The sequence below is a fragment of the Lemur catta genome, chromosome 17, assembly GCF_020740605.2.
Source record: "Lemur catta isolate mLemCat1 chromosome 17, mLemCat1.pri, whole genome shotgun sequence".
In the NCBI taxonomy this organism is placed as follows: Eukaryota; Metazoa; Chordata; class Mammalia; order Primates; family Lemuridae; genus Lemur; species Lemur catta.
This window is the reverse complement of record NC_059144.1, coordinates 42,371,296-42,395,414: the sequence shown is the minus strand read 5'-3', so window position 1 is coordinate 42,395,414 and position 24,119 is coordinate 42,371,296. Positions and strand designations below refer to the sequence as shown.

The following is a 24,119-nucleotide window of genomic DNA, read 5'->3' as shown; positions in this document are numbered from 1 at the left end:
GTGTCGGGCACTTTCTGTATGTGGCTGAATCCGAGTAGGGACACCACGGGGACCGAAGCACAGAGAAGGTAAACTGTTGGCAGCCACCCAGCTGGTAGGAGGTAAAGCCAGCTGTGACATCCACATCCTACTGAACCCCAGGGCAATGACGTTGAACTACATCTCGAGTGACAAGATTAATTTGGGCCAGAAACCCAAAGGGTGGCTTCATCTTATTATAAATCAGACACCAGCCAGGGGCTCCCAGGGGGCTGTGGACTCCCCCACACCACATGGCACCAGATTGTCTCCCTCAAGATTCTGTAGCATAATCTTGGATGAAATCTGGGCTTTGGGCAGAGTGCAGGTTGCCAGGCCTTTGTTAGCCTTTGTTCTCCAAGCAGTGACCACGGAGCCACGTGTCAGAAACACCAGAAAGCTCCATGCTGGGAGACAGGGTTCAGAGTGGTGGGAAGGAGTATGGACTCTGGAGCCAGCAGCTTGGGTTCAAACCCTGCCTCTGCGGCTTAGTCCTAGGGAAGTTAACATTTTGTGCCTTAGTTTCCTTGTCTGTAAAATGGGGAGATAATACTACCTACATCGTTGCAGGGGTTAAATGAGTGTGTGTGCATCTCACGAAGGAAGTACTAGTTGTGATCACACGAGATAACCCAAGTACCTCCTCTGTGGTGGCCCAGTCTGGACAAATCTCATGGTCTCGCCTGCAGCCCTCCCGTGGCTCTGCAGAGGAGACTTCCCATACCTCTGGCTGCCACCCTGTCCCTGCAGGGAGACCACAGCCCAGGCAGCAGTGGGCAGGTGTGGGAGGTTAGCAAACACGCATTGTTTCAGGTGAGCCGGCAGCAGGCAACACACCCTGCTGCAGGAAGGAACGCAGATGGTTATCTGGCCGGTGGAGTGGGCCGGGTGGGTGGGTGATTGCAGGAAAGTTGGTGTTTCTGAGAGCCTGGGATTGGGCTGGCTTCTCTGCTGATTGATACGGTTACCTGTCAGCCCTTTGCTGGGCTGGTTACGTAGGAGCAGGGAAGGCAGATTGCCCTTGTGAACACCTACAGTGCGCCCACAAACGCACCTGACTCGTTTCCATCCTCCTCGTGACCCCAGGAGGCCCATCTTAAAGACTTGCTCAACTCGTTCATTCCGAAACACTGCACTGACGTGTGCCAGGGACTGAGGCACGAGACGCTGCCCTCACGGAGCGTGTGGCTACCTGGCTGGGCTTCCGAAGGGCAAGGCGTGCTGCAGTCACCCGGCTGGCAAGGCAGCGGGCAGAGCTAGGGTTACAGCCAGGCTCTGTTCTCTGTCCAGGCTGCTGGGTCCCTCAGCCACTGGGGATTCTTGGAGCCCTGGGGGAGGGTCTTGTTCTGGGGAGATATCTGGGAGTATTCTGAAGGAGCACCTGGTAGTACACCGGGGTGGCGGAGTGACGATCTGATCAGGACAGGGAGATGACAACTCCTGCTCTGCAGCCGCTGCTGTGTGGATGGGCTGCTGTGTGGACGGGCTGCTGTGTGGACGGGGTAGGGTGAGAGGAGACGTGGGTCTCCCTGGGTGGGTGCTGGCGCTCTGTGCTCCGTATGAGGAAGCTGAGGCCCTTGAGGGTCCAGAGCTAGCACTTGGTCCCATGCACCCCAGATCCCACGTCTGTGCGCATGTCATACCCACTCCCGTGCTGTGAGTGTTGACAGTTGCCTCACGGAGGCGGGGCCCACGCTACGGGAGAACTGGGTCGTGCCGTGCCACCTTCCCACTTCCCAGGGGAGACCCAGGCAGGGCCCGAGTGGAAGCCGAGGGGCCTGTCTGCTGGCCCTGCCTGCCTCTCCCAGGTGCCGCATGAGTCAGCACCTGTTCTAGGCCACGCCGGCCCGCCTGGGCCAGACCTGCCGCAGAGACGAGGAGGGGCGTGTGTGCAGCAGCTGGAGCACCTAGACCGATGGGAGGACGGAGGGCTCTTCCTGCCGAGGACGCCCGGTGGCTTTCCTACGGGGTCCTTGCGGGAGTGGAGTCCCACAGTCTGGGTCCAGATCCTGCCAGTCCGCTTACTCAGCTGTGAACTCGCGGGCGTAGCCCTTCTCCCCGGGAGGCTCAGCGTCCTCAGCCCCGCTACATGAGTGATTCCTGCTTTGTGGTCTCACGGAGTTGAACGATAAACATAACTAACACTCATCGAGTCGGGACGAGGTACCTCGCACGTCCCTGCATTAGCTCATTTAATCTGCAAACAGCCCAGTGAGGCTGGTGCCACGATTATCCCCATTTTATAGATGAGAAAATGGAGGCAAAGAGATTAAGTGACTTGCCCGAACTCCCAAAGCTGTCACCGAGCTGGGCTTTGAACTTGGGCAGTCACTCTGCAGCATCCTTACTTTTACCTGCGACCCTAGATCGCCTCCCGATGTGGGTGTTTTATAACATAAACAAAAACGTGTACGCAACGCGCCTGGGACCCACGCTCTCTGTGGCATCTGTAGTTGTTCGCTGCTGTTGACAGAACCTGCCCCTTCCGCAGAGATGAATTGCCCTGGCCTCTCCTGCCTCTCTCCTGATGCGCTCGGGTAGAGATTGTCCTTGGCCACCCAATTCTACAACAGGGCCAGTCGCAGCCAGGCAGTACAGTCCCATTTCCAGGCCTGCTCAGGCCCACCTGGGGACCCCTGCTGGTGTGAATTTCCCTCCCTGAGCCTTTGCAGAGGCCACTGCTCTGCTGCACATCAGCACCAGTGCTGGTGAAAGTAAACACCCAAACTGGTTAAACCAACAGCACCCTGTTGATTCAGAGCTCGTAAAAATACAGAAGTCCCGAGCCACTTTATGACGTGCCAGAATCCGGGGGCAGGAGGGGGAATCGCGTTGCAGGGGCCGTCTTGGAGCTTAAGCTGGAGCAGAGGTCAAGGCGTTCACCCCCAGCCCAGACTCAGGCCCTCAAGAATGGCTTTAAAACAGAGGCCCCTGGTTTGGTTAGAAAACTGCAGCTGTGCGTTTGGATTTTGCCTACAATCTCGAAATGAATGCAAAGCCCAATGAGTGTTGATGGGTCTCGGCCTGGGAGGCCCCCTGGGCTTCCTGAGAGCCCCCCCCAGGGCCTGGAGGAGTCACCCCAATTAGCAGCCATAGGTGACAGAGGTCGCAGCAGAGAACCAAGCCTGGGAGTGATGTGGGCTGCTGTTTGCCTCCTTAGTTCCTCTTTCAGGAGCTAATTGGATTCCGTTTGCTGCACCTCTGAGGACTGGGGCCTGCTCTGGAGGCCTTCCCCTGTCCTCAGGTGGCCTCTTCCGTGTGGAACTTGGCTCTTAAACAAGTGTGTGTAACAAGTCACCTGGAAAGATTGTTAAAATGTAAATCTGGCCTCTGCCTAATAGACTGGGCTCTGGGGTGGGGGTGTGGCCTGGGCTTCTGCATTCCTGTTAAGCCCTCCCTCAACCAGAGGATTCCCTGCAGGTGCGCACACCTTGAGAGATGCTGGCCATCGGGGTCAGGAAACCTGGGTCATGGCTCGAGGTCCACCAAGGACAGCAGTGACGGCGGAGGCGGTCTGTGTAAGCGAGCGGATGTGGTCTGCTCACATTTGGTCAAAGGTCTATTGTAAGACAACAGTGTTGATCTTGTGGCTGGCACGTGGCAATTACTCAAGAAGTTGAAGCTTTTAGTGTTGTTAGCCTTGCTGACCAATATTTTATTGAGCCGAATGTGCTTTTCATGAACTCACCCGTCTAATCCTCACGACGACCTGTGAAGTGGGACCGTTAACAGCCCCATTTTACAGATGGGAAAACTGAGGCTCAGAGCTGTGAAAACTCTTACAACGGTTGCCCAGTGGGGGGGTCCAACACTGCAGCCTTACCAGGGCCAGGAGCTGCCTTCGTTGAAGGTCTGAGAGCCACATCTGAGTTCCGAGCCCCCGTTTTCTCCTCTGTACAGTGGGCCCCGTGGTGTCTTCCTTGCTATTGCTGCAGGGCTCTGATTTAAGGGTTTAAAAAGATAACAAGAAAAATGTTTTGAAAATGACTAAGCAAGGAAAAGAGTGGCATTTTGAAAGTCAGCGAGAGTAAACACTGTAGCTTCTTGGGCAGTTACTGTGTGCTAGGTGTGGGCTCAGTATTGTCTTATGCTGGATATTTTATTGTGGGAAAATGCACACAACACAAAACTTGTCATTTTAACCATTTTAAAGTGTACAAGTCAGTGCATTAAGTACCTTCACAATATTATGCACCTACCACCACCCTCTAGGTACAGAACTTTTTCATCGCCATAAAAACATAACCCTGCACCCATTAGCAGTCACTGCTCAGTCTCCTTCCCCAGCCCCTGGAAGCGCCCATCTGCTTTCTATTTCTGTGCACTTGCCTGTTCTGGATGTTTCCTATCCACGAGACCATATACTGTTTGTCCTTTTGCATCTGGCTTCTTTCACTTAGCATGATGTTTCCAATGTTCGTCCCTCTCCAGGCGCGGAATCAGCACTTCATCCCTTTTCATGGCTGAGTAACATTCCGTATGAGCACCCCGTGTATTTGCGCATTTGTCCACTGGTGGCCCTTTGGGTTGATACTTCACCAGCTACCTACTGACCACATCCACGTATACACATAGGATTTCTTGGACTGCTTGCAGTACACCCATGAGGGCAGGTACTATTAAGATTTTACAGGGGAAGCCTTGATGACTCAGAGAGGTGACGTGACTTGCCCAAGGTCACACAGCAGGGAGATGGCAGATGCAGGACTCAAACTATGGTTTTCTGAGCTTGGAGCCCGAGCAGCAGTTAGCTCTGTACACTCGTCCCACAGCTCTCAGGGCCTCGCATGGTGCTGCAGTGATGGTGCCACCGATCAAACCTGTAGTCTGTTGGAATCATCTGAAGATTGGTTTTAAAAAAACAAAACTAGCTGGGGTCTTACTCCCGGACCATTTAAGTCATGTCCCTAGAACAGCTGTTCTCAACCAGGGGTGATTGTGCACCCCCTTCTCCAGGGGACGTCCAGCCACGTCTGGAGACGATTTTCATTGTCACACCTAGGGCATGGGGTGCACCTGGCATCTTGTGGGCAGAAGCCAGGAGTGCTGTAAACAGTGTGCTGCACGGGATGGCCCCCGCGACAAGGAGTTGTCCAGCCCCACGTGTCAGCAGCGTGGGAGTTGAGAAACTTGCTTTAGAGTTAGAACCTGGATGTCGGCCTCGTTTTTAGCTCCCCAGCTGATCCTCCTCAGTGTGCATCCAGGGCTGAGCTGTGCTGCTCCAACTTGACAGGACAGAATCCCCCGGATTCCTTGTTAAACTGCAGATTCAGGCTCGGTAGTGCAGGCCGCGGGGCCGGAGGTGCTGCAGTTCTGACAAGCTCCCCAGTGACGCTGACATCCCCGGCCCACGCTTTGAGTTCTAAGACTGCAATGTGGATAAAGGCTTGCAGGCAGTTGGGCTGGACTCTCTTTGCTTTCTCTCTTTTCTGTCTCCTGAAATTTTCATTTAAACAAAAACTTTTCCTGCAGGTAGAGTAGGGAGTGCAAACTTGACAAAGGTGGAATCGGTGGGTTGCTTGAGACTGAGACTTTGAACGGGGAAGCAGGGAGGTTCTTTGGGAAATAGAGGAGTTGTGTTCGCAGCAGTGCATGGAGCAGCCGGCCCAGCCAGCCTCCAGCCTCCAGCCTGGGCCCTGCTGGCTGCGGGCCCTTGGCCAGCTGGCCCAGTGGTGATGACTCAGGCTTTCCACCTGTAAAATGGGCGGGATGGCTCTTGCCACCTCTCCACCCATTCCCAGGGCCAGAAGCCCCCAGAAGCTCCTCACCTTCATCAAAGGCAGATCTTAAAAGCCGGGACCTGCAGCTGCTGTTTTCGCTGCTAATAAATCTCCATTTGTGGCAGCTCAATTAGGAAGTCATCACAAAGCTCCAATATTGAAAGAAAGGATTAATAACCCAGCCCATGTGGGAGAAATTAGCAGCTTCTGCGGAGAGGCCGTTTTAGTATATGCTTGTGGCTGGCAGCCCCGCGGAACAGCGCTGGCAGGCGGGTCTCTGGGAACAGGGCGGGCCCTGCCCAGCCGGGAGGGGAGCCCCGTCAGGGGGATTGTTGCGAGTTGCTAGGTTGTGCTTTCAAGGTGAAGTGTCTCGAAGCGTCTGGCTGGTGCTCGGTAGACTCCTGAGATGCTGCCAAGTGCATCCTCTCCCCGTCCACGTGGCCCCAGCAGACGGAGGCCCAGGCAGGGCGGGAGGAAAGGGTTCGGATTGGGCCTCGGGCCTCACGCGGCTGCTGCCTCGGCTCCCGGGTGAGGAGGTCCGCAGGCCCCTGGCATGGAAAGGGCTGGCCCTCCGCCCGGCTCTCCGGCTCTGGGAGGCGGGCCAGGAGCTTGGACTGACTCACGGGGGCGGGAGGCTGCGGAGGCTGGGGAGGCGGGCCGGCTGCGGCTGCGCCTGTGCCCTGTTTCTCACCTGCCCAGGGAGGGCAGCTGGAGGGGGTCTTCTTTCTTTCCTGCAGCCTACCTTCTAGAATAGTCGCTGGTCCGCTGGATTGGCTAAGGGACTGGGCTCTGGAGCTGGAGGCAGTTGCTTTTGCGGGCTCAAATCTAAGCTTCACTGTATACCCTTGGCCAAGTGGTGACCTGACTTCTCTTAGCTTTAGTTTTCTCCCCAGTCAGATGTGAATAATTTTAATACTTCCTTCCTCTGAGGGTTGCTGTGAGCATTTAAGCATAGCATTCCGGTTTAGTGTTGAGCGCCGGCCTGTCCCTCTGTCTTTCATTCTTTATAGATACAGATGAGGATACAGAGGTAGATAAGTAGATACATGGAGATATGTCCATCCACTCGTCCATCCACCCACTGCCCAGTCTTCCTTCTAAGTCCTGGATGCTCTTCGTGCCACCAGCTTGTGGCAGTACACGACGCAAAGCGCTGCCCTCCCGGGGTTTGCATCCTGGCGGGCGGAGAGAAGAGAAACCAATAAGAAGAGCTCCCTGTTATGTGTCTGAAAGTGTCTATGGAGAAGAGCAAAGCAGAATAAAGTAGGATAAAGGTGACAGGAGGACAGAGACAGACAGGGCCGGTACTGCTGTGTTCACTGTGGGTGAAGGAGGCCTCTCAGAGGAGGTGACATCTGAGTAGGGACTGCGGGAAGTGAGGAAGGCAGCCGTGCAGGTAACTGGCAAGGAGAGGCGCTGGCTCGTGCAAACGCTCAGAGGGAGGCGTGTGCTGAGTGTGTTTGAGAGACAGCGAGGATGTTCTAGAAGTGTGGCTAGAGCAGAGTGAGTGAGGGAGAGTTCTAGAAAATGAGGTCATGGGGGTAGATCAGGGATGTCTTAAGACCCTGTGAAGGATCAGGAATGAATTCCAAAGTGAACACATCTAAAGCCTCCAGGAACGGGGTGCTAAGTTTGGCCTGTGTGATGCCCTCAGGTTTGGCTGACATCAAACACGCAAGGAAGAGGGTACACTTTCACAAAGGAAACCTCTTAGGAGAAAATGGATTTGCCGGTCCTTTTATAAAAAAATAAAATGTCAAATTCTCATTCTCCTGTCTTCCCTAGAAGGAAAACAGGCATCTGTTTCTTGATTCTTAAACACAAAACGTGTTGTTAGAAGGAAATTAGCTCAAATGACTTAGGGCACTTTTACGAGGACATTAACATTTTTAAGGTCAGTGGTCGTCAGGAGTGATGGTTCCACTTTTTGATGACAACAGGTGACATGTGTGGGTTGTATCTCATGACCATGAAGTCAGACCGCCTCTTTGAAGCAGACATCTCCCCCTGTCACAGTCACAGTGACTTCTCTCTCTCTCTCGCCCTCAGCCCAGCGATCCGCCCACGAGCTGCCCATGGTGGAAAGACAAGACATCGACAGCTGCCTGGTCTACGGGGGTCAGCAAATGATCCTCACGGGGCAGAACTTCACGGCCGAGTCCAAAGTCGTGTTTACCGAGAAGACCACAGGTCAGTGGGTTTGCAGCGGCCGTACGAAGTGACCGTCTCTCTCTTCCACACCGCATGGATGTGGGGGATAGAGCCCACCGTGCAGAGTTTCATACCCTGCTCTTTTTACTCTCTGTGTCTTCAGAGATTACAAAGGCATGCTGTTCACCATTGCATGAACGTGCCATGCTGGATTTTAACTGATTTTAGGTTGTTTTGATTATCCCCCACCCTTAACTCTTTTTTTTTTTTTAATTATTTTCTTTACACAGAGAGGCAAACTTTTTAACCATTTTCCTATCAGAAGAAGGGAGGCCAAACAGTGTGATGATTAAGCGTGCAAGCTCTGGCCCTGGAAATCTTGGGTTCAAATCCTGATTTTGCTACTTGCTTGCTCTGTGATCTTAGGCAAATTACCTAACCTTTCTGTGCCTGGATTTTTTCATATATATAATAATAATAACAAGAGTTCTTACCCCATAGGGTTGTCATGAAGATTAAATGAGTTGATACATGTTAAGTAATTGTAACAGCACCAAGTATAGCATAAGCTAATAAATATTGGCTACTTATATTTTTATTATAAGTAGTACTGCAATTAATCATCTTATACTTTTAGGATTACTTGATCTCCTTATACATGCATCAGTGTATCTTTTTTGTTTATTTAGGGTTCATTCCTAGCAGTGGAATTTTAGATAGTCATTTTGAGGGCTTTAAATACACATTAAAATTACCTTCGAGAAATCTATATAAAGTGAAACTTCTACCATGTCGGTAATACTTTCACCCCATCCCAGATATGGTATTTTTGAAATTAAAAATATCATTGTGAGATTAGTATTTCTCTGTACTTTGCACTTCTTTGCTATATGGGAGGTTTAATGTTTTTGGCTGTGTGTATTCTTTCTTTGGTGTACTGTCCGTTAATGTCTTTTTCCAGCGGGGATGTGGTAAAAAGATACAGATCTGAAGTCGGAAAATACCAAGTTAAGCGAGTATTGAAACGTGTTGTTAGAAGGAAATTAAATAACTTGGGGTATTTTTGGATGCTAGACCTAATTTTTTTCTTAACAGGCATGATTTCAATAGGTTAATTCTAAGGGGTGTTGATGTTTGCTGATTTGTTTATTGTCCTTAGGATGATCCAGAGACTATAACAGGCAGGCTGTCCAGCTGTGGGGATTGTGCACTGCATAAGCATGCCTCCTTTGAGGGCTGCCATTCGAACTGGATACATCGTGGGTCTATATGTTACTAAGACAGCTTCTGAGAGGTGGAAGCAGAGTGTCTTGGGGAAGGGGTGCTTCTTTCCAACTCACACAAAGCTGACTTTTGGAATGGGCTGGCCCTGTGCCCATACTTTGAAAGCATGATAGGAGGCAGAATTTATTTTAAAGAGGTTTGACGAAGGCATTGCAAAAAAGAACTAAAAAAGGACATTAGGGAAGGCCATGGCGGTGGGGAGTGGTTTAGAAGGCAGACGTGGTTGATCACTGAGGGTTTGATGGGGTGTGGCGGGGTAGCGAGGGGCAAGGAGTGCAGACCCTGGGGCCAGCTGTGCTCTGCCGCCACCTGCGGAAAGTCCCCTTCATCTGTCCTTAGCTCAAAATTGGGGACAGTGACAGTGCTACCTCCGCAAAGATGAGGTCTGAATGAGTTGAGGCAAGTAAGCGCTGAGTACCGCAGTGCTCGGTGAGGGGCAGGTGCTACTGCTGTCATTCTGTGCTGTGGGGAAGGAGGGGGAGTTGCCCGGCGGTGAGACTGTTTTGTTGTTTGCACGGGGGGGGGCGGGATTAGTGTGCAGGAGAGGTCTGGGCGGGATGGTGGCTTCCCTTTTGGAAGTGTTGAGTCTGATGTGCCCGTGGGCCTCCTCGGATGAACTGCAGTCTCACCTCTGTGAAAAGGCAAGAGATCCAGAGGGGTTGGCCACGTGGTCAGTGATGCGGTCCCAGCCGAAGTCCTGGGAATGGACTCTGACCTCCCAGTGTGGCCTCTAGTGGAAGAGGGAGGACAGTGAACTGAGAATGCCGCGAGCCACATCCTTTAAAGGCGGCTGAGAAGGAGGAGAACGGGGAGCCTGATGCCCTGGGGACCGAGGAAGGGGTCAGCAGAGGCAAATGCCACAGAGGCCAAGAAGCCTGAGGTCAGTGGCCTGAGAGACCAAGGAGTGACGGGGCCCTGGGTGGTTTGAATAACACCCCACCCAGGTGCCAGTGGGTCGAGGAGTATTGTTGGCTGAGAGATTGGCGGTGATGGATGGAGAGTCTACACCAGGCAAGCGGAGCCCACAGCCGCGTTCTCAGCCTCGGTGCTATTGACATTTCGGCCTGGATGATTCCGGGGGCGGGGAGGGCTGCCCTGTGCACTGTAGGTTGTTTGCCAGCATCCCTGACCCTCTCCCAACTTAGATGCTCGTAGCGCCACCCAAGGTATAATGACCAAGAATGTCTCCAAATTTTGCCAGACGGGCCCTGGGGGGCAAAATCGCCCAGGTCAAGAACCACTGGTCTGCAGTTTAGAAGTTACTGCGGAAGACAAGGCGAGATCAGAAGAGTATGAGGATGCATCAGAATCAGGCTCATCTTAGACCACCGCCTGTGTTTCTCAGCTTGGGAGGCGCAGCTTGTGTTTGTGGGACGCCTGTGCATCTCCCCCGCAGCGGCCCTGCACAGGGGGAGCTGTGGGAGGACCGGGCTCTGACCCCTTTGCCCTGGGGGGCCGGCCCAGCAGGCACAGGGCTCAGCTGCCTGAGTGTCCCTGTTTATACTGAAATATTTTTGTATATATACTTTTAATCTTGTTTTTTAAATAGCAATACATCATCAGCATCTATTCAGGTATTTAATGCTCTTTGGGAACCTGATTTTACACGACGTGTTGCATTCCATCGTACGGTCTGGCCGCACTGTACTTAACCATTCTCTTTGTATTGGACGCCAGGCTGCTTCCAGCCTTACGCTATTCTAGCAGCTCAGTGGCGAACATCCTCTGCGATCCTTTCGTCAGCTAGGTAACCGCTCCTGCTCTCGGGTCAGGCTGCTCATGTTCAAAACCCAGCACCACGACTCTCTAGCTGTGTGACCTTGGGCAGGTTCTTCAACCTTTCTGGGCCGCAGTTTCTTCATCTGTGTGATGTGGATGATGACAGTCCTACCCCACAGGGTGGTCATGAGATTAAGACTTCATACGTGTTAAGTACTTACAACAGTAAGTTAGTGTTATAACAGTAAGTTAGCACACAATTGGTGTTCAGTAGGTGTTAGCTAATACTGTTTGTCGTTGCTGTTGCCTGGGGTTCAGGATTTTGTGTGGTGTCATGGAATCAGGAGGCATGTATATATTTTTAAAAGTGTATTGATGCACTTTTGGGGAGGCTTATTTTGTAGGTGGTGGTGGGCCAGCATAAAATACTCTGTGTAGCAGGAAGTGGCTAGGCTCTTGTGAATCAGAGAGCAAACTGACGTGGCTAGAGTGGAGGCTAGTTAACACTGGGAAATATATTTGGATGAGTATGCAGAGGCCAGAAGAGTTTTCCCAGTGCTAGGGAGAGACATGGCCTCGGTTTGGTCTGGTTCTGGGTAAGGTAATAGGGAGTCATAGTAGGTTCTTGAGCAGGGGAGTGGCATGAAATGTAAATGACCACGTAAGCATAGCTTCTACAGCTTTGATGCTCCTCCAGTGGCAGGAAACCATCCTGCTGGCCTTGTGCTGACTTTGACAAGAAACAAACGGCTTCCAAGCACCTTATTAGCAGAGGGGAAAAGGCTGATAAGGTATAAACATTTGTTACTCATGTCTAGGTTGACAGAGCCTCTGCAAGGTGCTGATGGAACAGCATGGGGAAGGGTTTGAGGCTGGATCCTACCAAGTTCCTCATGGAGTTAGGAGCCAGCCAGCCTTCAAGTGTTCTGGGAACTTAATTACTTTGAAGCCACCCAAGGGCGTCAGTTAAGCATTTGTTGAATGAATGAACAAATGAATGGCATTTACTGTCTAGCTTCCATTCTCTTGATTTTGGAAGAAATTTCACCTCTTGAAGGGAGGAAAACACAGAGCCTGTTTCAACTTTGAACAGTCGAGTGTTAAGAAGAGTAACAGTCATAGCTCCCATCAGGGGACACGGTCTGTGGGTGGCCCTTGGGCTGCCATCGGCGTGTGTTGTCTCAGCTACACCGGCACGGCCAGCAGGTACCCAGATAAGCTTGGAGAAGTCAGGAGACTCATCCATAGACAATATCCAGCATTGTCCTGTTGTTCAGCCTCCCTGTGCCTTGGTTTCCCTCTCTGTAAAACAAGTCCTTCCGTCTTAGAGTTGAGCACATAAATGAGCAGTGTGCACTTAGTACATAGTAAGTGCTCACTGAATGACCGTGTTGTTTTTGTGGTCTCCCAGCACTCTCATTGCTCAGGCCACAGTCATCCTTTCATTGACACATACTGCCCCAGGGGCTGGGCAGGGCTGGGCGAGCTCTGGGGGCCCCAGGCCGTAGCAGTTACAAGCACAGCCTCTGAGGGGCAGATCCTTGATCTGCATTTAATAGCTGTGTTGTCCTGGGTAAGTCACTTTACTTCTCTGAGCCAACATTTTCTCTTTTGTAAAATACAGAGGATGATTTATTTCTCTCCGGAGGTAAGAAGAATAAATGAGATCATGCAGATTAGGTTCTTTGCATAGGGCTTGGCACATTGAAAATATTCATTAAATGTTAGCTTTTATTATTATTATCATTACATTTTGGCTGTGAGAGGACAAAGATGAGTAAGATTTTATCTCATGGAACCAAAGACAAAACAATTAAAGACATTAAAAAAAACCAATAATAAGTAATAATAAAAATTATGTGCCAGGCCTTGTTCTAAGCATGACAGCCCTGTTATGCTTAGACTGCTGTTCTCCCAGTATTACCAATGGGAAACTGAGCACAGAGAGGTTAAGTAACTTAGTGAAGATCACACCGCTGGTAAAGGGCAGCGATAAGATTTGACCCCAGGCAGCCTGGCTCCAGAGTCCTCACCTTGAACCATGAACTGTTCTACTTTTAAAAAGCTTAGAATCATATTAATTTGCCTGAAGACCCTCCATTGGCCCTAAGCCATGGACTTGAACCATTTTGTGGTGACAGAGACCCTTGAGTTCTGCAGTGGGTCTCTGGCACGGGGAGGATCTATTTCTTACCCTTTTGTGCCTAACGTAAGAATCCCGGGTGAATGCGGTTTCTGGATTGATGGCAAGAGACCAGCAGGGGCATCTGGGACGCCTCTGACATGCGGAGAAGCAGTGGTCTCTTCAGGGGACGCCCGGCTCTCGCAGCTCTGACCGAGGGGGCTCGCCTTGCGTTTGCAGGGAGCCGGTCCTGCTCTCTTGACCCCGAGAGCTCCCCTCCCAGCCTGGGCCGCCTTCTGCAGGGGGAATCCCTGTTGCTCAACTTCTTTTTTCCAAAACTTATCCCGGTTCCCATCTCCATGGACAGTTTGGCCAGCAAGGGCGCTGCGGGGCGGGGCGGAACAGTTGAAGTTTTCCAAGGAAGGGGAATCCCAGCTGTTTCTTGCATTAAGGAAAGGTGACAGCCTCCTGGGCTAATCTTAGCCTGCGTTTGGTCATCGGCACCAGCGGCTCCAAAGTTCTTTTTATAGCCGTCGACTAAAATGGAACTGGCAGTTTCCACTCCAGCAAGATGACAGATTGGAGCACGGTGGAAAAACAGTAGGAGAGGGGCCGCGCGGTGTTTCTTAAGTTAGAAAAGCTCGGTGTTTTGGAAAAATGGCATCTTATTTATAGCAGCGGTAATAATAATAATTATTATACTATTTGTATTACTATTTTTACTTATTTTTGTGAGTTGCAAGGGCCTGTGTGATCTGGCGCTCGCCCACCTCTCTGATCTCAGCCCGTAGGACTCTTCCCTCACCCTCGCCTGGCCGTGGCAGCCCCTGGCCTCATTCTGTCCTTGAACACCCCAAGCTCACTTCTGTCGCAGGACCTTTGCTCTTGCTATTCGCTCTTAGAATGTTCTTGCTTTACCAGGCTGCCCCCTCCTCCTATTCCAGTCTCAGCTCAAAGTCACTTTCCCAGCGGGGCCTGCCTTCACCATCCACCTCCCCTGTGCCTTGTCACCTTCTGTCCCATTGCCCTGCTCTGCCTTCTTGCTAGCACTTAGCACTCCTGAGGTCATCTTGTCTGTTTACTCAGTTATCATCTGGTCTCCCATGCTAGACTCTTAGTTCCTCGACAGCAGTGTGCTGCTGTGTCCTCAGCATCTAGAACGGTCCTCGGTACATAGTAGGTTGCTCATTCATGTTGGTTTTTTTTTTTTACTTTTTAAATTTTTTTTTATTTTTAGAGATAGGGTCTCACTGTGTTGCCCAGGCTGGTCTTGAACTCCTGGCCTCAAGTGATCCTCCCACCTCAGCTTCCCAAAGTGCTAGGATTACAGGCGTGAGCCACCATGCCCTGCTGTCATTCATGTCGTTGAATGAATGTGTCATCTCCTTCAGTTGTCACTCCAGCCCTGGGAGGGAGGTGGCATTATCCCCATTTTACAGGTGCAGGAACTGAGGCTCATAGACTTCAAGTAGTGGACCCCAGGTCAGTGCACAGCTGGTGACTGGTGACAGAGCTGGAGTCCCAATGTGCTAGTCATGTCAAAGAGGACAAAGAGAAACCAAACAGAACAATTAGGATCGTCCCTATTTATCATTCTCAGTAATTGCTGAAAAGCCATTTATATGTTCTCTGAAATTTAAAAAATGTGTAACCCTACAGGCACAGTTCACTCTGGGAAGTCCAGGCTGTTCCTAACTTCAGTGGGAACCCTGGCCCCCGGCCACAGGCGGAGTCGGGGGGTCCCAGCAAAACATTGCAAAACAGGAAAAAATCTAAGGACACAAAAATAAAAGTGGTGTGGCAGCGGAAACGGGGTTGCCATGGCTTTGAGCGACTCGCTGCGCCTGGGTGGGATCCAATGTTTTGGAAGGTTCCTCCACATGACACAGGGTTTTGGAATTTTTCAGCTGGTAAATCCTCCTTAATGCAGGCCCCGGCCTCGGCCAAGCAGCTCCCTGGCTCTCTGTGTCCCGCGGGGGCGTAGGTTGGAAACCGGCCTGCGTCAGATTACTCAGCTTCGAAACTTAAATTGTTTGAAGAGAATTTTTGTTTTGTTTTGTTGGATGATTTTGTTGGAACAGCCTGATGGCAGAGGCTCCCATCACCTGTCGAGAGGGCAAATTGATTTTTTAGAAAGGAGGCGTGGGCGGTGGAATTCCCTCTTTCCCACTGAGTCATCATATCCTGATCTGAGTCATTTTATTACTTGGAGGTCCCCGAAGGTTGTATTTTGAGCTTTGTTTAATAAATATAAGTGCATGTGCTTAAAATAATTTTTTTTTTGCTAAATTAAGTATTTTTCCATGAATTAGTATCCTGGAAAAATTGGAACCACCTTAGAGAAGCTACCCCACCTCCTCCCACCTGTCTCTCTGGCTGGGCCTGGCCGTGCCTGCTGCGGTGGTCTCGGGAACGATAGAGCTGGTGTGGGAGTCTCTCTGGATGGGGCTTCCCTCTGGGAAATGTCAGACTCCAGGCTGGGCCGGGGAATGACTAAGACTCTTCGGACCTTTGCCCTTGGTGACTCAGGTCCCCTGTGTCATCGGCCCCCTGGGCTGGAGCCCACCACTTACCCACAGCCTGGCGAGGACACGAAGCTCCCTCCAAAGATGGGCCAGACTGCAACTCCGACGTCCCCCTGGGGATAGAGAAAATGGTCTCACTTTCAGACAGCTGAATATTTGCCTCCACTTGAGTCTCCTTGCATTTAAGAACAGACTTCCAAGTCAGAGAACCCTGCAGTTCATTTTGTTTGGATGCAGTTGAAAGAGGCCGCGGAGAAATGAGTTTTCTAATTAGAAAACACATTGGATCCAAGCGTTTCCACCATCAGAGATTGTTCCTGTTGCCAGAGGCCTTTGTGTAATTCCCAGTTCGCAGGCTGGATTTTGGATTCTCCCGCAGACATGGCCTGAAACCAGGATTAGCCCCATACTGTGTACCTTGGGACTCAGTTTCCCCCATGTCTAAAATGGAGTTGGCATTTTAGCAATGAAAAGAGATCAGGAAACTGAAAGTGTCAGGCATGTAGTAGGTGCTCAGGAAACACCAGTTGCCCTTCTACGTGTATGCTGGAACCTCGGTTTACTTCACATGGGGTCTGCAAGGCAGAGCCATGTTGGCTGCTTGTCTGGGAGAAGAGTTCTTCCGGGCACAGGTGAATCTCTCTCCTCACCCCTGGCCCACGGGCTCCTGGACTCCTGGCCTGACAGCTGGAGGGAGCTTGACTAATGGCCTGCTCCCCCCTCCCCCATTTTACAGATGGGGAAGCTGAGTCACACGGTGCGGTTGGCAGACTTCCTTGAGGTGACAGAGCTTGTCAGTGGAAGGCTGGGCCTGAAACCCCAATTTCCTGGTTCCCAGAGCGACTGGCTATCTGAAACGTGTGGTGTGGGGAACACTGTAGATGCTGACTGAGCACCAAGAGGACTCCCACCTGGGGTGGGACCAGAGAGGAGCTGAGATCCAGCCTCTGTGCAAAGCTGACCTTGACCAAGCCTCAGTGCATGCTCTTTTGGCCTTGCTCCACCCAGTCAGATGTTTGTTGAACACCTACTATGTGCAGTACCATGTCAGGCACTGAGGACACCTGGCAGATGCGATCCCTGCCCTTGAGGGTGGACAGTCTCAAACTCGTTTATAAGCAGGACACTTTCAGATGTGGGAAAATGCTACGAAGAGAGTGAAACCAGGTCATAGGAGCGAGCGAGCAAAGGATATGGAGTTGGGGGGGACTATGGGACACTCACTTAAATTCAAATCTCAAACAGTTTCTTCAATGGCAAGGAGCTTGGGACCCACTTACAGTAAAAAAGTAATCATTCTGAAATTCAAATTTAACGGGGTGTCTTGTATTTTTATTGGTTAAATATGGTGACCCTGGGTAGGGAGGTCAGGGAGGACTTCCCTGAGGAGGTGGCTTTGAGCAGAGCCCTAACGCTGGGAAAGAGCGGGCCGCGAGGACTGCCAGGAGAGCGTTGGAGGCAGAAGGAACCGCCTGGTGCTAGGGCCCCAGCACGGAGGTGAGCTGAGGGCGTTTGAGGAACCGAAAGCCGACTGGGCAGCTGGTGCGTTGTGAGTGGGGGAGTGTGATGCCAGCTGAGCCTGGAGAGGTGCAGGGGTGGGCAGGCTGTGCCGGGCCCTGTAGGCATGTCGGGGAGTGCGGCGTTTATTCCCACAGCCGTGTGGAGTTGTTGGAGGTTTCCAGGCAGGGGCGCGGCGTGATCCGATGGCGTGTTTAAGAGCTCTGGCGATCAGGATGAGGAATGGGCTTGGTGGGGGGTGGCGCCAGTGGACGCCGGAGGTGAGTGAGCAGCTGCTGCAGTTGTCCAGCGCGGGAGGGCTGGCTAAGCCCACCGAGGAGGAAGCGGCGGGGCAGGAGAGGCAAGACTGGGGATCAAGGGACTCCCCTCCAGATCCACGTCAGTCCATTTGGGTGGTGTCACCATGTTGGACAGGTGAGATCCTAAGCTGAGGGGACATTCCTGAGTCCCTCAAGGCTGCCGACCTCATGAAGCCCACGCTTCCAGGGAGGACGCCTTTTTCTGCTAGTTAGCAGTTGTAACGAGCAGACTGAAATGCCTTCAACCATTTTTATTTGCTAATTTCTAGAAGCAGGGCCAGGACTGGGAAGCCTCACGCACGGTTTCCTAACACAAGCTGACACTTTGATTTCCTCCCCGTTTGCCTCGAGCCCAGTGGCATGCTCACGGCCCAAGTGCGCGTGGGTCTGCCTCCCTCCTTCCGAGAGCTCGCTCGTTTCTCCTGGAGTGCTGACGTGAGCCCACGGCCCATCCAGACCCCAGGCCAACCCTCCTGCCTGCTGTGCGCCTTGTTCCGTGGCAGAGTTATAGAGCTGCCTGCGCAGAGAAACCCTCAAACCGACCGAGGGGACCATCCCTTAGCAAAGGCGCTAGCCGTTGGTGCACATTCTTTGTGCGTGCCGGTGGGGGGCTTCTTGAGTCGGCCCTTCAGTGAAGTCAAAGCAAAGGCTATAATGTTCATCTAGCCATGCCCCCATCCCATTTTTTTTTTCTTGCAGAATCTTGCTAAGTCTTCTCCTAGGCCCAACCCTTCGCCTAAAGCCGTTGGCTCCTTTCTCTTCCCCTCTGACTAAGACTTGGAAGGGTCTGTTTCGTGCTGGCTGCCAGTCCCTGTTAATTTTGGATGGGGGAAGTTTGCCTGAACATCTGCTGAAAAGACCGAAGTCCTTTATTTCATCTCTGCCCAGGGCAGTAGAAGCACACTTGGTCTTCTTGGTCCTATTCCGTGGGTGGGTCTGCCCAGAGCCCCAGACCTGGGGTGTGGGTTGGGAGGTGGGTTCTACAGGACTCCTTGTCCATGGCACTGAAAATACGGTGTTTGATTCCTCATCTGCACCCACATTCCCAGCTCCTTCCTCATCACATTGTCCGAAGATGATTCCTCAGTTTCCTCAGTAAGGGCCGGGTGATTCCACTTCCCAGGGTCCCTTCGCTGGAGAGCTCAGGGCCCTGGCTGTGGGCCACACACTGGGGAATCCTGAGGTCAGTCTGTTAATTTATGCAGCCAGTATTTATTGAGCAACTACTACATGGCAGACACTGAAGTGCCAGGCATAAAGCATGGGACAGGCACAGCCTGCTCTTGGGGTGCTCACAGCCTCGGCGGTGGGGGCTAGCAAACCAGGAGGTAGCCAAAATGGTGCAGGAGAGTGGGAGGGAGGAGTAGAAATTACAGGGGTGGTTCAGAGGCATCTCTCTGAGCCGGGGCTGAAGGACGGGAAGGGACTGGTCACAGGAGGTTTAGAGAGAACATCTCAGGAGGCAGAAACAGCAAGTTCCGAGGCCAGGAGACAGGCAGGCGTGGCTGCTGGAGGGGTAGAGAAGGCCAGTGTGGCTAGGCCCAGCTGGGGGAGGAAGCTGGGGATGGAGGTGGGGTCCCCATCCCAGGGGAGGTGAGGACCCTTGAGTCCATGTCACTCTTGAGCCCCTTGAGCCTTGAATGTCGGGCCCTGCCTCCCTATCTGGAGGCCCCTTGAGGGCGGGAAGGCGTGCGTGGCTCGTCCCACGGCCCCCCCAACCTGCCCGGGGCGCTCTGTGCGGTGGGGGCGGAATCAGAGCCGGGGGTCCGTGCCCAGCCTCCATCCCGAGCGAGAGACAGGCCAGTAAACAGGCAGTTGCGATATACCTTGTTCTTATGGAAAAAACAGTTTATTAAAAAAAAAAATAAAAATGCAAACAAATTAAAGTCACCCAGCATGCTGTATGTTTGTTGAATCGGTGAAGGGAGACAAGAAGGTCTCGGCTCACCTGCCCAGGCCCCGCCCCGGGGGCGTGACCACAGGAGTAGTCGGCCACAGGTGCCCTACATTCCAGCAGACTTATTTATAGTCTCTCTTTTTTAAGAATTTTTTTCATTTCAAAGTATTAAGGAGGTACAGATTTTTTTGATCCGTGGCTTGAGTCAGGGCTATAAGTGTGCCCATCACCCGAATAGTGTTCACTGTGCCTGTTAGGTGGGTTTTTGCCCTTCCCCTCCGTCCCCCCTGCTTGATTTCCAATGGCTTTTACTTTAAAGTGGCGTCAGGCTCTGCATACTGGTCTTCAGCACTTTAGATAAAATCTACTTTTTAATAGGGACGTGTTTCCAGGTCAGAAAATACAGATCTACTTTATTTTAAGGGCTGCCTAGTATTCTTATCTGCAATATACCTGATATTCCATACTGATGAGGGGTGGCCCATAACTAATTCAACCAATCCCCTCTCGGTGAATACTTTCCGTGGCCATTTTATTCATTTGCAATGAGAAACGTAATGCAATGAAATGAAACAAAAAACTTTGATACCCACTAGAACACCCAGGTCCGATTGGCCGGCCAGTTCATTTTTCCTAGAGTTGAACCAGTGTGAAACTCCAAGTTCTAAAATAATAATTATGGTAACTGTGGGCTGGGCATTTTGCTAAGCATTTCACATATGCTGTCTATCTTAATTCTCACCATGATTCTTCGAGGTCAGTGATACTAACTTTACCGTTTTGCCTATGAGGAAACTGAGGCACAGACAGGCTAAGCTACCTCTCAGAGGCCACACTGCTAATAAACGGCAAGGACAGGACTTGAACCTGGACAGAGTGATGTCAGGCTGAGAGCACCCCACCAGCATTTATTTTGAATTCCACAGTCTCGTGGGAGCGCAACTCAGAGGGTGGGATCAGTGTGTCCTCCCAGCGAAGCCCTGTGATGTGAGCACCAGCCGATGCAGGGTGGAGGGAGGGAGGAGGAGCCCCGGAAAATGGCCCCGAGGTACTTTGCAAAGCGCACACTTCCCTTAGACCAGCCCCCTGGAGTGTGTCTTCCACGTGCTGCGTGCAGTCGAGAAGGACAGCAGATGTGGGCTTTCACTTCCCGTTGGGGGCTTGTTTGTCCAGAACCGAGGGTAGACCCCACGTGAGAGTGTACAGCCAGGTTGGATTCCTGAAGCCGTCCTTTGAGCCTCCGATACCTAAGAGTGCAAAAGAAAGGGGACAGACTCTTGGGCTCCGCTCACGGATTAGCTTTTGATTCCTCGTTCTTATGAGCGCACGCTGTCTCCCCGCCCTCTCATTGTTTTTCAAGTTAATGATGAAAAGACCCATTTTTGAAAGGAAAGAAAAACAGGAACATGCCACCATCTCACATAACAGACATCGTCCCTTTGTAAATTCCCCGCAGCATGTACCTGCAGGCAGCAATATTAATAATTGCAATCTGAGAATGTTTATTATTTTCGGATTAAAAATGCTTGTGTTTTTTTTTTAAATTAACACACTGTAGAATATATGCAAAAAATCCCACTAAGCAATGTTTAAATAATCTGTTGCTGCTAGCCATAATAATAACCCTCACCGACATCAGTCTAGCGTTTATACTCTACGTCTGCCTGTTACCTTATTCAGTCCTCAGAGCAGCCTGGGGAGGTACAGGGGCTGTGATTGTCTCTGTATTTTGGATAAGAGGCAGAGAGAGGTGTAATGTCCTATCTGAGGTTGCATAGACAATTGGGGGACATCAGGGATTTGAAGCAGGGTCTGTCTGCTTGGGGTTTGGGGTACACAGGAATAAAATGGCAGAGTGTTGAGGAACAGAGAGGGGAAGTTGGTTCTGGCTGCAGGACGTGCCCAAGAAGGCTTGGGGTTACAGTCAGCGTGTCATGCCAGGCCTGACGGACGCTGGAGCGGGCAGGCGTGTCCTCCTCCAGCCCGAGGGCTGCTTCCCCGACCCAAACTGACTGAGCTCTGGGCGGCCGCGGGACGTGGCCCCGCTGCCTGCTGCAGGGACATCCTGAGGAAGTGCCACCCGCAGGCCCTGTTTGCTCAGGCTGGAGCTGGGGACAGGAACTCGGCAGAGAGCCGCACAGGCGCAGGGATGTGAAACCGCGTGAGGGGTGCAGGCTCTGAAGCCGGGCTGCCTGCGTTCGAGTCTGACTTCCCCACCTCCTCGCTCTGTGACCTTGACCAGTGCTCTCACCTCTCTGTGCCGGGGTGAGGAGACCTGCCTCCCAGGCTGCTGCATGGACAAGTCCTTATCTGTGAGGGGCTTAGAGGGGTGCTTAGCATGTAGTGTGTGCTCACAAGAGTGAAGGGTAGGAACAGTGCCTGGGGAGGCTGGAACGAGCCTCAGTTTCCTCATCTGATGGTGGTGGGCTGGCTGATTTTTTTTTTTGAGACAGGATCTCTCTCTGTCACCCAGGCTGGAGTGCGGTGGTGTATCATAGCTCACAGCAGCCTCAAACTCCTGGGCACAAGTGATCCTCCTGCCTCAGCTTCCCAAGTAGCTGGAACTACAGGCACACACCACCATGCCTGGCTAATTTTTCTATTGTTTGTAGAGACAGGGTCTTGCTATGTTGCCCAGACTGGCCTCAAGCTCCGGGGCTGAATCCGAGTTGCTGGGATCACAGGTGTGAGTTACCGCACCTGGATCGGGCCGACTGATTTCTAAGAGTACTCTAAGTACCTGTGCACTGGAATTCTATGGCCACTGGTGGATGGCGTTCTGTTTCCTACGTACGCCCACCAGAGATGGGGCAAAGGTCTCCCTCCCGTTTCTCTTGGGTTCCTACACCTGGAGAGGAGACTCTGAACTCTCCTCTTGGACACGCTTTACGTTACACCGTCATTGTGTGTTCTCTGCGCTTCATCTGCCGCCTCCTGGCGCAAGTCAAGGGAGGGAGCTGGGTATGGAGCTGTGTGGACCCCGCTTAACGCTTCCCGGCCACTTTTCCAGGTCCTGTCCTCCCAATGGTGAGCTTCTGAAAATGGTCCTTTCTTTTCAAAGTAGTGAAGCTCGTACAAGCAGAAATGCTGTCGGCGGCAGACTTCAATTCAGCCAAGGAGAGGCTAAGGGAGAGAGTTGACAAATCAAACAGCAGCGTGTTATCGTCTCCTCTGTTAACGTCTTACGTGATCTTCTCGCTTAGAGCTCCCTTTGCAGTTCGGGAACGATGGTGATGGCGTAACTAGGTCGCCCCGCAGGGATCTCACACCATAGTGAGAGTCGGCACGTTAACTACCTTTCCTCTTCCCTTTGACTAAGCCCACGTCTTCCTCAGTCATTTCAGGGATTGCACCTAATAGAACCATCGGGTCAAGACTTGCAGACTCAACTGTTATGAAGGGCTCTGGCTTGGTCCTTGCTTGTTCCTTATCAAGGTCATCTAGATGGCCTGAGCTTCGGCAGCAATCACAAGACTTTCTGTTAATTTTTTTTTTGAGGGGGGAAATATGTTCTGTACTAGTAAGTTCCAGTAATGCTTGAAACCTGGATTTCTTCCAGTGAATCTTAAGAGCCGAGACTATATGGGTTAATGGCCAGGCATGGTGGCTCACACCTATAATCTTAGCACTTTGGGAGACCAACGTGGGAGGATCGCTTGAGGTCAGGAGTTCAAGACCAGCCTGAACAAGAGCAAGATTTTCTCTATGAAAAATAGAAAAATTAGCTGGGTGTGGTGGGTGGTATGTGCCTATAGACCCAGCTGTTTGGGAGGCTGAGGCAGGAGGATCACTTGAGCCCAGGAGTTTGAGGTTCCAGTGAGCTATGATGACGCCACTGCAATCTAGCCTGGGTGGCAGAGTGAGACTCTATTTCCAAAAAAAAAGATTATATGGGTTCCAATCTAAGCACAGTTAATAGCTGTGCTTCAAAAGTGGGGAGGGGTTCTTTGGTCAAATGCTGGAACACGCTACAAACTCTAGCCTGCCTTTGCAGGGTTACTCTGCACATGTGCCTGTTAAAGCCTCTGAGAAGTCCTGCAGTACAGAAACCCATTTGACTTTGACTCAGCAATTTCCGAAGGCTCATTAGTTTGTAGAATTTTCCCTTTTTCATAAAACCATTTAATATCCTTCAGAATCAGTGTTCCACAAAACACCCTGGAAATACTTGTGGAAATGATTTGTTTCAGCTGACAACTACCCAGTGGCCAATGTAGGTGGTCGACTAGAGAAATCAATTATTTGCAAATGCAGAGTTTTATTTGGCCCAAATTCTTGGCCCCAAAGTGGGGAAATAGTGCTCTGCTCCCGGGAAGGAGAGTTTACTATTGAGCAAAACCTTTTCATCCCTTGTCATGACTCACACGAGATCCAGGCTGGCTGTGGACGGAAAGGTGGAGGGTGAGCTCCTGTGTTTCCCTGTTCTCCAGTGACTCACAAGCCAGGACACCGGCTAAGAGACTGGGCTCCCTCCTGACTCAGGGCAGAATATTTAAGCCGCCTGTGTTCTCAGGCAGTCAAGAAGGTGTGTCTGGGACAGTCAGAGACCCCTTAACAGGACCCCTGTAGCAGTCTTGGCACATGCAGGACCTTTTGGAAATAGCCTTGGTTGAACAAAGCATATAATAAAGTGTAATGTCCAACAATACTTCCAATACTTTTTTTTTAAGAAAGATATATAGACATTCAGACACAGAGAAAAAGGATAATGATAGAATTTCGGGCAATTTCTATTTTTTTCTTGTTTTTCCATTGTTGCTTAGTTTTCTGCTGTCAACATGCCTTCCTTTGGGGAAAAGAAATATTCATCTATATAAAAATATAAATTATATAAATACACACATGCCCATATATGCACCTACATTC

General features: G+C 51.4%; 1 protein-coding gene across 1 annotated transcript in view; it reads left to right on the top strand.

Moving 5' to 3' along the window:
• Window positions 1–24,119, top strand: part of NFATC2 (nuclear factor of activated T cells 2) — a 125,903-nt gene that overhangs the window by 66,223 nt on the left and 35,561 nt on the right. Inside the window, exon 6 of the mRNA XM_045529269.1 lies at window positions 7,788–7,928. Within this exon, the coding sequence (XP_045385225.1) occupies window positions 7,788–7,928 (141 nt within the window). The remainder of the gene's footprint in view (window positions 1–7,787; window positions 7,929–24,119) is intronic.